At 43.6% G+C, this 13449-nt stretch overlaps 1 protein-coding gene across 1 annotated transcript in view; it reads right to left on the minus strand.

The window, feature by feature from the left end:
* Positions 1-262: 262 nt before the first annotated feature.
* Positions 263-13449, minus strand: part of c6h5orf34 (chromosome 6 C5orf34 homolog) — a 39640-nt gene continuing 26453 nt past the window's right edge. The window contains exons 12-13 of the mRNA XM_073047800.1: positions 10986-11026; positions 263-8222 (exon numbers count right to left, since the gene is read on the minus strand). Coding sequence (XP_072903901.1) covers positions 7966-8222; positions 10986-11026 — 298 coding nt within the window. The 3' untranslated portion in view covers positions 263-7965. The remainder of the gene's footprint in view (positions 8223-10985; positions 11027-13449) is intronic.

Consider the following 13449-nt stretch of genomic DNA (forward strand, 5'->3'; position numbering starts at 1 on the left):
AATAAAAGGATCCTTTTTTGGTTGGCTGTCAGTGTCTAGAGGTGTCCTGCAGGGGTTGGTGTTGGGATCACTTCTTTTTATGCTGTATATAAATGACTTAGATAATGGAAAACACAAACTGCTGGAGGAACTCGGTAGGCCAGGCAGCATCTATGGAACAGAGTACAGTCGACCTTTCAGGCTGAGACCTCGACTGTACTCTTTTCCATAGATGCTGCCTGGCCTGCTGAGATCCTCCAGCAGTTTGTGTGTGTTGCTTGTATTTCCAGCATCTGCAGATTTTCTCATTTGTAGCTAATGGAATAGATGGCTTTGTTGCTAATTTTGCAGATGATACAGAAATTGGTGGAGGGGCAGATAGTGCTGAGGAAACAGGTAGGCTGCAGAAGGACTTGAACAGATTAGGAGAATGGGCAAGAGAGTGGCAAACTGTCATGCACTTTGGTAGCAGAAATAAATGTGCAGATTTATTTCTAAACAGGGATAAAATCCAAAAATCTGAGTTGCATAGGGACTTGGGAGTTCTTGTGCAGAACACGCTAAAGGTTAATTTGCAGGTAGATTCAGTGGTGAGGAAGGTAAATGCCATGTAAGCATTCATTTCAAGAGGTCTAGAATACAAGAGCAGGGATGTGATGCTGAGGCTTTATAAGACACTGGAGAGACCTCAGTTAGTGTATTGTGCACAGTTTTGGGCTTCTCATCTTAGAAAAGATGTGCTGGCATTGGAGAGGGTTCAGAGGAGGTTCACAAGGATAATTCTGGGAATGAAAGGGTTATCATACAAGCTCTGAGTCTGTACTCAATGGAATTTAGAAGGACGAAGGGGGGATCTCATTGAAACCTTTCGAATGTTGAAAGGCCTAGACAGAGTAGATGTGGAAAAGATGATTTGCATCGTGGGAGAGTCTAGAACAAGGGGGCACAGTCTCAGAACAGAGGGGTGTCCATTTAAAACAGGAGTTGTGGAGAAATTTCTTTAGCCAGAGGGTGGTGAATCTGTGGAATTTACCACAGGCAGCTGTGGAGGCCAGGTCATCGGGGGTATTTAAGGGACTGATTGATAGGTTCTTGATTGGATATGGCATCAAAGGTTACGGGGAGAAAACCCAGGATTGAGGCTGAGGAGGGAGAGAAAAGGATCAGCCATAATTGAATGGTGGAGCAGAATCAATGGGCCAAATGGCCTAATTCTGCTCCTATGTCTTATGGTCTAACTCAGAGAAGCCCACATCATACCTGCTAATCTCTAACTATGCTTCAAGTTCATCTACCTTTTTTTATGTACTGCATGCATTCAAATATAACACATTCCCAGAGAAGGAAGGATTCAAAGGGGGGGAGAGGGGCCACAGTGGTTGACAAAGGAAGTCAGAGATTGCATAGCGTTAAAAAAAAAGTATGACAGAGCTAAGGTGAGTGGGAAGACAGATGAATGGGAAATTTTTAAGGAAAAACAGAACTAAAAAGGCAATATGGGGAGAAAAAATGAGGTGTGAACACAAGCTAGCCAGGAATATAAAGGAGGATAGCAAAAGCTTCTTTAGGTATGTGAACAGAAAGAAGATAGTTAAGAACAATGTTGGGCCCTTGAAGAATGAATTGGGTGAAATTGTTACGGCATTAGAATTTAATAAGTACTTTAGATCTGTCTTCACTATGGAAGACACAAGCAATCTCCCAGATGTATGGATGGGCCAAGGACATAGGGTAACAGAGGAAATGAAACAGATTGACATTGGGAAGGAAACGGTGATGAGTAGACTGATGGGACTGAAGACTAACAAATCCCCAGGTCCAGATGGTCTGCATCCTAGGGTACTAAAGGAGGTGGCTCAGGAAATTGCGGATGCATTGGTAATCATTTTCCAATGTTCCTTAGATTCAGGATCAGTTCCTGAGGATTGGAGAATGGCTAATGTTATCCCACTTTTTAAGAAAGGAGGGAGAAAACAGAGAACTATCGTCCTGTCAGCCTAACATCAGTAGTGGGGAAGATGCTAGAGCTCATTATTAAAGATGAAATAGTGGCATATCTAGATAGCAGTGATAGGATTGGGCTGAGCCAGCATGGACTTACCAAGGGCAAATCATGCTTGACTAATCTATTGGAGTTTTTCGATGTAACCAGGAAGTTAGACAAGGGAGATCCAGTGGATGTAGTGTACCTCAATTTTCAGAAGGCATTTGATAAGGTCCCACATAGGAGATTGGTGGGTAAAATCAGAGCTCATGACATTGGGGGGGAAGATATTGACATGGATAGAAAACTGGTTGGCAGATAGAAAGCAAAGGGTAGCGGTGAATGGGTGTTTCTCAGAATGGCAGGTGGTGACTAGTGGGGTGCCACAGGGCTCGGTATTGGGACCACAGCTATTTACGATTTACATCAACGATTTAGATGAAGGCATTGAGAATAACATCAGCAAGTTTGCTGATGATACTAAGCTGGGTGGCAGTGTGACATGTGATGAGGATGTTAGGAGAATTCAGGGTGACTTGGCAGATGACGTTTAATGTGAATAAGTGTGAGGTTATCCACTTTGGGAGTAAGAACAGGAAGGCAAATTATTATCTGAACGGTGTAGAGTTAGGTAAGGAAGAAATAAAAAGAGATCTAGGAGTCCTTGTTCATCAGTCACTGAAGGTGAATGAGCAAGTGCAGCAGGCAGTGAAGAAGGCTAATGAAATGTTGGCCTTTATTACAAAGGGAATTGAGTACAAGAGCAAGGAAATCCTCTTGCATTTGTACAGGGCCCTGGTGAGACCACACCTGGAGAATTGTGTACAGTTTTGGTCTCCAGGGTTAAGGACATCCTGGCTGTAGAGGAAGTGCAGCGTAGATTCACAAGGTTAATTCCTGGGATGTCCGGACTGTCTTACGCAGAGAGGTTAGAGAGACTGGGCTTGTACACGCTGGAATTAAGGAGATTGAGAGGGGATCTGATTGAAACATATAAGATTATTAAGGGATTGGACAAGATAGAGGCAGGAAATATGTTCCAGATGCTGGGAGAGTCCAGTACCAGAGGGCATGGTTTGAGTAGGTAGGTCATTTAGGACAGAGTTAAGGAAAAACTTCTTCTCCCAGAGAGTTGTGGGGGTGTGGAATGCACTGCCTCAGAAGGCAGTGGAGGCCAATTCTCTGGATGCTTTCAAGAAGGAGCTAGATAGGTATCTGATGGATAGGAGAATCAAGGGATATGGGGACAAGGCAGGAACCGGGTATTGATAGATGATCAGCCATGATTTCAGAATGGCGGTGCAGGCTCGAAGGGCTGAATGGTCTACTTCTGCACCTATTGTCTATTATTCAGTTCTTCTATATTGATCACCTTTTATGATTTGACCCTTTTACATTGCAACTCATCCTGTTGACTCCAATTTTGCCCTATTAATCAGCCTGTCCTTGCTAGCAGTCTCACTACACATTCTCTGTTTGTTGCAGGCTCAAAGGGCTGAATGGTCTACTTCTGCACCTATTGTCTATTGTAAATCAACTGCCCCATCCTCAGCTCTATCACTCCAGTTCCCACCCCCTGCCAAATTAGTTTAAAACTTCCCCCACAGCTCTAGCAAACTTGGCCGCAAGGATATCGATCCCCTTGGTTTCTGGTGTAATCCATCCCTTGTGTACAGGTCGTGCCTTCCCTATTGCACTACATGACCTTCAAGAGTGCTACAGGGCTTTACACCATCCTAAGTGTTTCTTTCCCCCATGCAGCTAATCTGATCAATCGTCCTAATTAGCCCCTGCCCCCACTCCACTCCTCCCATCACTGTACTGTAAACCATTTATATTGTAAATACTTGCTGGTATTTATGCACATATCTGCATTTCAACTTTTAATTTTAATTTTTATATAATTCTAATTGTTGAATGTTGGCATGACACACCAACACACCACAGCAAATTCCTAATACACACAAATGTTGAAAAGTTGAACCTTGATGCATTTTATCATAGGCCCTGACCCCTCTCTCAGCAGCACACAAAACAAAAAAATCAACATATCCAAGTCACTGAAAGATCAAGTAAAAGGAAACTCCCTTGCTGCCCATGATGTGGTGACAATAGTTGTTGGAAGTCGAGCTGAGAGTCCTAGGACATCGCTGTTGGTATTTGGTAATGTGACAAACTATTCATACAGAACCATTCATTACAACAGCGCATAGAATTAGTACAATGGAAAGCAATAACAGAATGCATAATGAAGTACTACAGTTACAGAGTGCCGTGCAGCACAGATATTTGTAAGGTCATAACATGGTAGATTGTGAGGTCAAGAGCCCACCTTATTGTACTAGTGGATTATTTAATACAGTGGTATTTATCTTCTGCCCTATGTCCAGATTATGCTGGTTGCTTTACTGAGGTGGTGATAACTGTAGGTCGAGTCCATAGAGTAGAGGTTGGTTTCTGTGATGCCCACAACTCTACAGTTGCTTGTAGTCATGTGCAGAGTAGTTGTTACACCAGGATAGGATGCTTTCTATGGTGCATTGATATAAGTTAGGTGAGGGTCAAAGGGAACATGTCAAATTTCTTCAGCCTCCTGAGGAAGCAGAGACATTGTTGAGTATAACTGTGGTGTCAACATGGTTGGACCAGGACAGGGTATCCGTGATGTTCAGTTGTAGAATCTGATGTTTTTGAAGAGATGACCAAGAGAATTGATGATGGAAGAACAACAGATATTCCCATCACTGCCTGTATTTCCAACGACTGAGAGCTTCTCCTGGAGACAACAGCATAGAGATTTTCTGCTCTTATAAGCACCCAAGCCTTTTCTACCATGCATTCAAGGTGGAAGTCTTGGACAAAACATTGAATGCAACAGAACTCACTACTTCAATAAATGATTTGAAATAAACAACCCCCACATTTTGTTCACTATAAGGTACAGAATGGCACAATACAATCTACAGAACTTGCAAAAATCATCAGTATATATATCCAAAACATGTGCTTTCACTTCTGCTATTAAGGCACTACAGTTTGAGGCCAACCTGTTCTCGTAGTGCGAGAGACCGCAAGAAAGATTAGCATTTATATTAAATCTCATTCTAAGTCAAAACACTCACATACAAGTTACTTTGAAGTGTGGCCTCTCTTCCCCCACCTTTAAGTAGGAAATTCTTCCTACGTTCTTGCTGAAAGAATCCACAATTATTTCCTGGAGCTGGGAACCTTTGAAGCTTTGTGACTGGTTTGATTATAGAAGCTTTAACCTTTCCCTGGAAGGGGTTTGCAAAGTGCAGTTATTCATTGTATGGATCCAGAGTACCACAGTATTCACACAGTCCATGTGGTCCATCTTGGCTAACTATCTATAAAGACGTTGGTGGGCATTTGGAATCTGCTGCCTGCAATGGTTGTAGAAGCAGAAACATGGATTTTTAAGACATTCAGATAGGCACTTGAATGTGAGGAAAATTGAGGGACATGGACAACATGTAGGCAGGAGAGATTAGTTAGCCATTTGACTGGTTCAGCACAACATTGTGGGCCAAAGGTCCTGTGCTGTTCTGTCTACAATTGTCCTCCTTGCCTGCACTTGGCCCATACCCCACTAAACCTCTCTGATACACATACCTGTGCAATGTCTCTTAAACATTGTGATTACATTCACTTCTATAGTTTCCTCTGGCAGGTCACACTACGTAACCACCACCCTCTGTGGAAACACTATCTTATTATGTTTTTGTGTGCTGAATCAGATCCGGAGTAACAATTACTTTATTCTCCCTTACAGTCGTGAACTGGAAATGCATTAAACAACTTGAAATCTTTCTCCTTTCACCTTAAGCCTATGCTCTCTAGCTTTAGACTTCCCTGCCCCTAGGAAAAGGACTATATAGATAGATGAGAACTGTCTGCTGTCAAGCTTTAAGATTTATTTCCCTTTCAAAGAGCGTGGATGGCCTGCAGACTACTTCCCACCCTTAAGTGATCATTAACTGCACTGGTATTTGTGGATCCTACTGAATAAAATGGGGAGTCCACTGTCCTGAAGCAAGACTATGATTAATTTCTACGACATCGAGAGAAGAGACTAGGGACAGGTCTGTGCAAGACACACCAGCTGGTGCAGAGTACCCGCAACAGCAAGGTTTCACTCACATCAGGGTGTCCAGAGCAGTCTACAACCAGGGCTTTGCTCTGCATACAATCATTATTGTAGGAAGCTGCCAGGTTTCATTAGTAACAGGTAGTCAAAACTGCCCAACCCATCACTGGCACCAGCCCACCCACCATCAAGGACATATACGCAGAAAGGGCCAGCAACATCATGACGGATTTCCCCCACCCTGCTCATGGACTGTCTGTCCCACTCCCATCAGGGAGGAGACTACACAGCATCCATGCCAGGACCACCAGACTCAGACAGTTACTTTCTCCAAGCAGCAGGTCTGATCAACGTCTATCCATTAACCCACCTCTCCACATCCCCAACCACCTGTCAGTCACTTTATGTACAGACAAGTGTGCCTAGTGTTAGCTTATGGACATAATCTACATATTTCAGTTATCATGTATTTATATTGAGTGTTTTTAGAATTATTATTGTGCTCCTTTGTGGGGTTTTTTTGCATTGCATCTGATCTGGAATAATAATTATTTTGTTTTTGTTTACACTTGTATACTGCAAATGATATTAAACAATCTTGAATCTTTAAGTGTTGTTGGTTGAAGAATAAACACTGGCTGGCACTAATATCCCCATTCTTGTCCATCAGAGGAGAGATGTTCTTTGTGTCTCAAGTGAATGATAGTCTCTGACTGCACTGCATATTGGTCACAGATTCCACAGCAGGGAAACATGCCCTTACCTGCCGACTTAGTTGCCCTGCCAGCAAGTCCTGCTGCCTGTGTTTGGTCCATATCCCTCTTTACCCTTTGCAGTCCATGTATTTATCTGGAAGGCTTTTATATATTGTTAATGTACCTACCTCAACCACCATTTCTGGCAGGTCATTTCAAATACACACCACCTTTTTTGTGAAGGAGTTACTCCTAATCTCTCACCTCTGTCTGACACCTACACCCCCTCCCTGAGAAAATGACGATGTGCTTTCACCCTGACTAAGCCCCTTATGATCTATCAGGTCACTCTTGTTGCAGGGAATAAAGTCCCAGAGTACACACAACCCCTCCTTGTAACTCTGATCCCCAAGTCCGGGCAACATCCTGGTAAAACCTCCCTATAATAAACCATGCACGACTGTTTGTTTATTTATTTGGAGAAACAGCACGGAACAGGCCCTTCTGGCCCTCCCCAATTTAACCCTAGCCTAATCACGGGCAATTTACAATCACCTACTAACCTTTGGACTATAGGAAACCGGAGGACCTGGAGGAAACCCACACATCCCACAGAAGGATGTACAGACTCCTCGCAGTATTGAATTCTGACACCCCAAACGGTGGTTCCCATCTGTTGCAGCTTCAGACAGCCTCATGACCACACAACCTCAAGCAGTCAGCGACCACTCCCATGGTCACCATAGGGAGGTGGAGTTTTGCTGTTGCACCCTCACCCTCTGCCTGGCTCCATCTACCTGCCCATTCCCCAATTCTATCACTCCCCTCCTCTACCTGACTCCACTCTTCTCCCTCCCCTGTGGCACAGGGTTTCCACCTGAAACGTTGACAATTCTTCTCCCCGCAGCAGCTGCTCGATCCGCTGATCCTCCACCAGATTGTGCATTGTTTCAGGTCCGCAGTCTCATGTGCCTCCACCACCTCGGAACCCTTGCCTCTGCAGTATTTGTGCATCTTCTAAAGACCAAGAGGGCACCATAATCACATGGAATTCAACTAGATGGAGAGTCCATTACCCCGAAGTTCACGATACACCTTTGAATGCACAGTGACAAGCAATGTAACTGATCAAATCCCTGGGTTAGGTTCTTTGATCTGGCCTTCCCCACTTCAACCTCAGACCAGGGGACATTGATCTGTTACCCGCTGCACCCCTTTGTTTCCCTGATAGTGCTCAACTCTTTGCCTCTCTTACGTGACTTTTCCCTCCGCACTTCCCGGTTCGCCTCTAGCAGTAACTCGATATCTTGGATCGCCCTGCCTGTCTTTGTCAGCGCTCCCTCGACGCTCCAGCCCTCCTCTGCCTCCGAGTGGCTGGTCTCCTCAGGCCGCTGAGTGACAGAATGGTCAAGCGATGAAGTCTCTCGCTTCAGACAGCTGGAATTCTCCAGCAGAACTACAAGGACATGTGTTAAAGAAAACTGTAACGAGAGATTGGACAAATTTAGACAAACCACACCTCCAACCCCACCAGTGAACACGATGCCAATGTGGAAACTATATGTTCCATTGTTAACTGACAATTAAAACCTACAATGACAAATTGTGTACAATAGGGTCTTTTAAGAGCCTCTTGGATAGGTACATGGAGCTTAGAAAAATAGAGGGCTATGAGGTAGGGTAATTCTAGGCAGTTTCTAGAGGTCACATGATCGGTACAACATTGTGGGCTGAAGGGCCTGTAACGTGCTGTAGATTTCCATGTAACACGTTAGCACGGCAGCGTAGCAGTGAGCGCATCGACTTATAGCGCCAGCGACTGGGATTCAATTTCCAGCACTGTAAAGAGTTTGTATGTTCTCCGTGTGACGGCCTGGGTTTCCTCCCACATTCCAAAGATGTAGGTTAGTTGGGTGGGACTCATTGTGCTGGAAGGGCCTGTTAGCATAGTTTCTCTAAATAAATAACTTCAGAGTGTACAGCAGAGTACAGACCTTTTTGGCCCACAATGTTGTGCTAACCCCTTATCTGTAAACGTGAACTTCCATGATTCAGGACAGGTGTGAGAAAAGGGCCCAAAGGATCACTGGGGACCTGAGTCACCCCAACTGTTCCACCATCTATTCCAGCTGGGAAATGGTACCTCAGCATAAAAGCCAGGACCAACAGGCTCCGGGACAGCTTCTTCCACCAGGACATCAGGCTGATTAACTCATGCTGATTTCAGTGTATTTCTATGTTACATTGACTATTTTGTTTATTATAAATTACTGTGATTACATATTTAGACAGAGACGTAACATAAAGATTTTTACACCTCATGTAGGTGAAGGATGTAAGAAATAAAGTCAATTCAATTCAATTTGTATCATATCACAGGAGATCCATTTACCAGCTTCTGTTCAAGAACCCCTAATACCCGAAACCAGGGGTTCCTAACTTTTTTTATGCTATGGACTCCTACCATTAACTAAAGGGTCCATGGACCCCAGGTTGGGAACCCCTGCCCTGTTTAACCATCCCCAAGTTGAAAAACAGCATTCTGGTTTCCATAGAACATTACAGCACAGAAACAGGCCTTTTGGCCCTTCTTGGCTGTGCTGAACCATTTTTCTGCCTAGTTCCACTGACCTGCACCTGGACCATATCCCTCCATACACCTCTCACCCATGTCCAAGGTTTTCTTAAATGTTAAAAGTGAGCCTGCATTTACCACTTCATCTGGCAGCTCATTCCACACTCCCACCACTCTGTGTGAAGACCACCCCCTGATGTTCCCTTTAAACTTTTCCCCCTTCACCCTTAACCCATGTCCTCTGGTTTTTTTCTCCCCTAGCCTCAGTGGAAAAAGCCTGCTTGCATTCACTCTATCTATACCCATCATAATTTTATACACCTCTATCAAATCACCCGTCATTCTCCTACGCTCCAGGGAATAAAGTCCTAACCTATTCAACCCTTCTCTGTAACTCAGTTTCTCAAGTCTAGGCAACATCCTTATATACCTCTGCACTCTTTCAATCTTATTAATATCCTTCCTGTAATTAGGTGACCAAAACTGCTCACAATACTCCAAATTCGGCCTCACCAATGTCTTATACAACCTCACCATAATATTCCAACTCTTATACTCAATACTTTGATTTATAAAGGCCAATGTACCAAAAGCTCTCTTTATGACCCTATCTACCTGTGACGCCACTTTTAGGGAATTATGTATCTGTATTCCCAGATCCCTCTGTTCTACTGCACTCCTTAATATCCTACCATTTAAATTTTATGTTCTACCTTGGTTTGTCCTTCCAAAGTGCAATATCTCACACTTGTCTGCATTAAACTCCATTTGCCATTTTTCAGCCCATTTTCCCAGCTGGTCCAAATCCCTCTGCAAGCTTTGAAAACCTTCCTACACCTCCAATCTTTGTATCATCATCAAATTTGCTGATCCAGTTTACCACAGTATCATCCAGATCATTGATATAGATGACAAACAACAATGGACCCAGCACTGATCCCTGTGGCACACCACTGATTTCCTGTCAGATTTAGGCCATTGTGTCTGTGCCATCATCCAGCCATGGTTGATTTTTTTTTCCAAGCCTGTTCTCCTGCCTTCTCTCCATGATCTGTAATCCACTTACCAATCAGAAATATATCAACATTTGCCTTAAATACACCTAATAACTGTGGCAGTGAATTCAGCAGATTCACCACCCTCTAGCTGATCAAACTCTTACTCATCTTGGTTTTGAAGGGATGTTCCTTTATTCTGAAGCCATGCCTTTGGATCCTAGACTCTCTTACTAATGGAAACATCCTCTTTACATTCCCTCTGTCCTGGTCTTTCTGTATCGGGTAGGTTTCAACATGCTTCCTGACATCTTTAAATGGTTGGGGTCTGACCTTGGAAATTCCTTCCTAAACTTTAGTCAGAGGTCAGTGAATCTGTGGAATTCATTGCAATGGATGGCTGTGTAGGCCAAGCCATTGGGTATATTTAAAGTGGAAGTTGATAGTTTGTGATTTGTCAGGACGTCAAAGGTTACAGACAGAAGGCAAGAGAATGGAGTTGAGAGGGATAATAAATCAGCCATGATGGAATGGCAGAAGACTCAATGGGCCGAATGGCCTGATTCTAACCCCATGTCTTTATGGTCTAATGAAACACATACACATATAGTGACACAGCTGATAATGATATATATAGCATAAAGGATACAGTTAAACCTTTGGATTTTTTGAAGTTCTGAGATGACAGACCTGGAAAATACAAAAGCTCATGAAATACAAGGAAAGTCTTTGCCCGCAGGACACAAAGTCCACGCTCTCTTCTCACTGCAGCCATCTGAAAGGAGGTACAGCAGCCTTAGTCCCACACCACCACGTTCTGGAACAGTTATTAGCCCTCAACCATCAGGCTCCTGAACCAGTGAGGATAACTTCACTCACCACTACTACTCTGAACTGCTTCCACAACCTGTGCACTCACTTTTAAGGACTCCTTTCTACTCATGCCCACAATATTATTACTTGTTAATTTATTATTAATATTTTATTTTTCTTTTTGTACTTGCATAATTTGTTGTGTTTTCAATTAGTCTTTGTTTGTGTATAGTTTTCCATTGATTCCATTGTGTTTCTTTGTGTCAGGCAGCTGTGAATGCCCACAGGAAAATGAAGCCTGAAGTGTCTGGTAGGTTAACATGGCTGGACCGATCTGTTTCACTCAGTCACACATTAGAAACAAAAATCTTAAAGTGCTGGAAGGCAGTATCTGTAAAGGAGGAAAGAGTTAGTGTGTCAGATCAACAGCCTTTCACCAGAGCATTGACCTGAAATTGTCAACTGTTTCTCTTGTCACAGATGCTGCTGGTTGTTGATACAAATGATGCATTTCACTGCTTGTTTCCGTACATGACAAAGCTAACCTGAAAGAGGAGAGGGGGATGGGGTAGACTAGATAGATAGATAGATAGATAGATAGATACTTTATTCATCCCCATGGGGAAATTCAACTTTTTTTTCCAATGTCCCATACACTTGTTGTAGCAAAACTAATTACATACAATACTTAACTCAGTAAAAAAAATATGATATGCATCTAAATCACTATCTCAAAAAGCATTAATAATAGCTTTTAAAAAGTTCTTAAGTCCTGGCGGTAGAATTGTAAAGCCTAATGGCATTGGGGAGTATTGACCTCTTCATCCTGTCTGAGGAGCATTGCATCGATAGTAACCTGTCGCTGAAACTGCTTCTCTGTCTCTGGATGGTGCTATGTAGAGGATGTTCAGAGTTATCCATAATTGACCGTAGCCTACTCAGCACCCTTCGCTCAGCTACCGATGTTAAACCCTCCAGTACTTTGCCCACGACAGAGCCCGCCTTCCTTACCAGCTTATTAAGACGTGAGGCGTCCCTCTTCTTAATGCTTCCTCCCCAACACGCCACCACAAAGAAGAGGGCGCTCTCCACAACTGACCTATAGAACATCTTCAGCATCTCACTACAGACATTGAATGACGCCAACCTTCTTAGGAAGTACAGTCGACTCTGTGCCTTCCTGCACAAGGCATCTGTGTTGGCAGTCCAGTCTAGCTTCTCGTCTAACTGTACTCCCAGATACTTGTAGGTCTTAACCTGCTCCACACATTCTCCATTAATGATCACTGGCTCCATATGAGGCCTAGATCTCCTAAAGTCCACCACCATCTCCTTGGTCTTGGTGATATTGAGACGCAGGTAGTTTGAGTTGCACCATATCACAAAGTCCTGTATCAGTTTCCTATACTCCTCCTCCTGTCCATTCCTGACACACCCCACTATAGCCGTGTCATCAGCGAACTTCTGCACATGGCAGGACTCCGAGTTATATTGGAAGTCTGATGTGTACAGGGTGAACAGGACCGGAGAGAGTACGGTTCCCTGCGGCGCCCCTGTGCTGCTGACCACCGTGTCAGACCTACAGTCTCCCAACCGCTAATTCCTGTGTTCAGTTCAGTCCCAGAATCTACATGGCTATATGATTTTTTGACTTCAAAACGCAGGCTTTCAAGAAGCATGTTTTTCATAGAACACTACAGCATAGAAACAGGCCCTTCAGCCCATCTAGTCTATGCCAAACTATTAACCTGCTTAGTCTCATCAACCCACACCCAGACCATAGCACTCCACACCCTTCCCATCCATGCACTTATCCAAATTTCTCTTAAGTGTTGAAATCAAACCCACGTGTACCACTTCCACTGGCAGCTTATTTCACTCTCACCACCCCGAGTGAATAAGCTTCCTCTCAAAATCCACCTTCACCCTTGACCTCTAGTTCTAGACTCAGCCAACTTCAGTGGAAAAGGCCTGTTTGCATTAACCCTATCATCCCCCTCATAATTTTGTATGCCTCTATCAAATCTCACCTCATTCATTAACCCCTTCCAGGGAATAAAGTCTTAACCTATTCAACCTTTCCACATAACAAATCCTCAATTCCTGGCAACATGCTTGTAAATTTTCTCTGCACTCTTTCATTGGAAATGGTTTATTATTGTCACCTGTACCAAGACGTAGCGAAAATTCTTGTCTTGCATTTTGTTCATATAGATCAGAATCGGTTTTAGTATCAACACAAGCCTTTGGAATGTGGATGTTAAAGGAAACAAAAGGAGTGTCTGGAGGTTGCCTGGTAG

Source organism: Hemitrygon akajei, chromosome 6 (genome assembly GCF_048418815.1).
Source record: "Hemitrygon akajei chromosome 6, sHemAka1.3, whole genome shotgun sequence".
In the NCBI taxonomy this organism is placed as follows: domain Eukaryota; kingdom Metazoa; phylum Chordata; class Chondrichthyes; order Myliobatiformes; family Dasyatidae; genus Hemitrygon; species Hemitrygon akajei.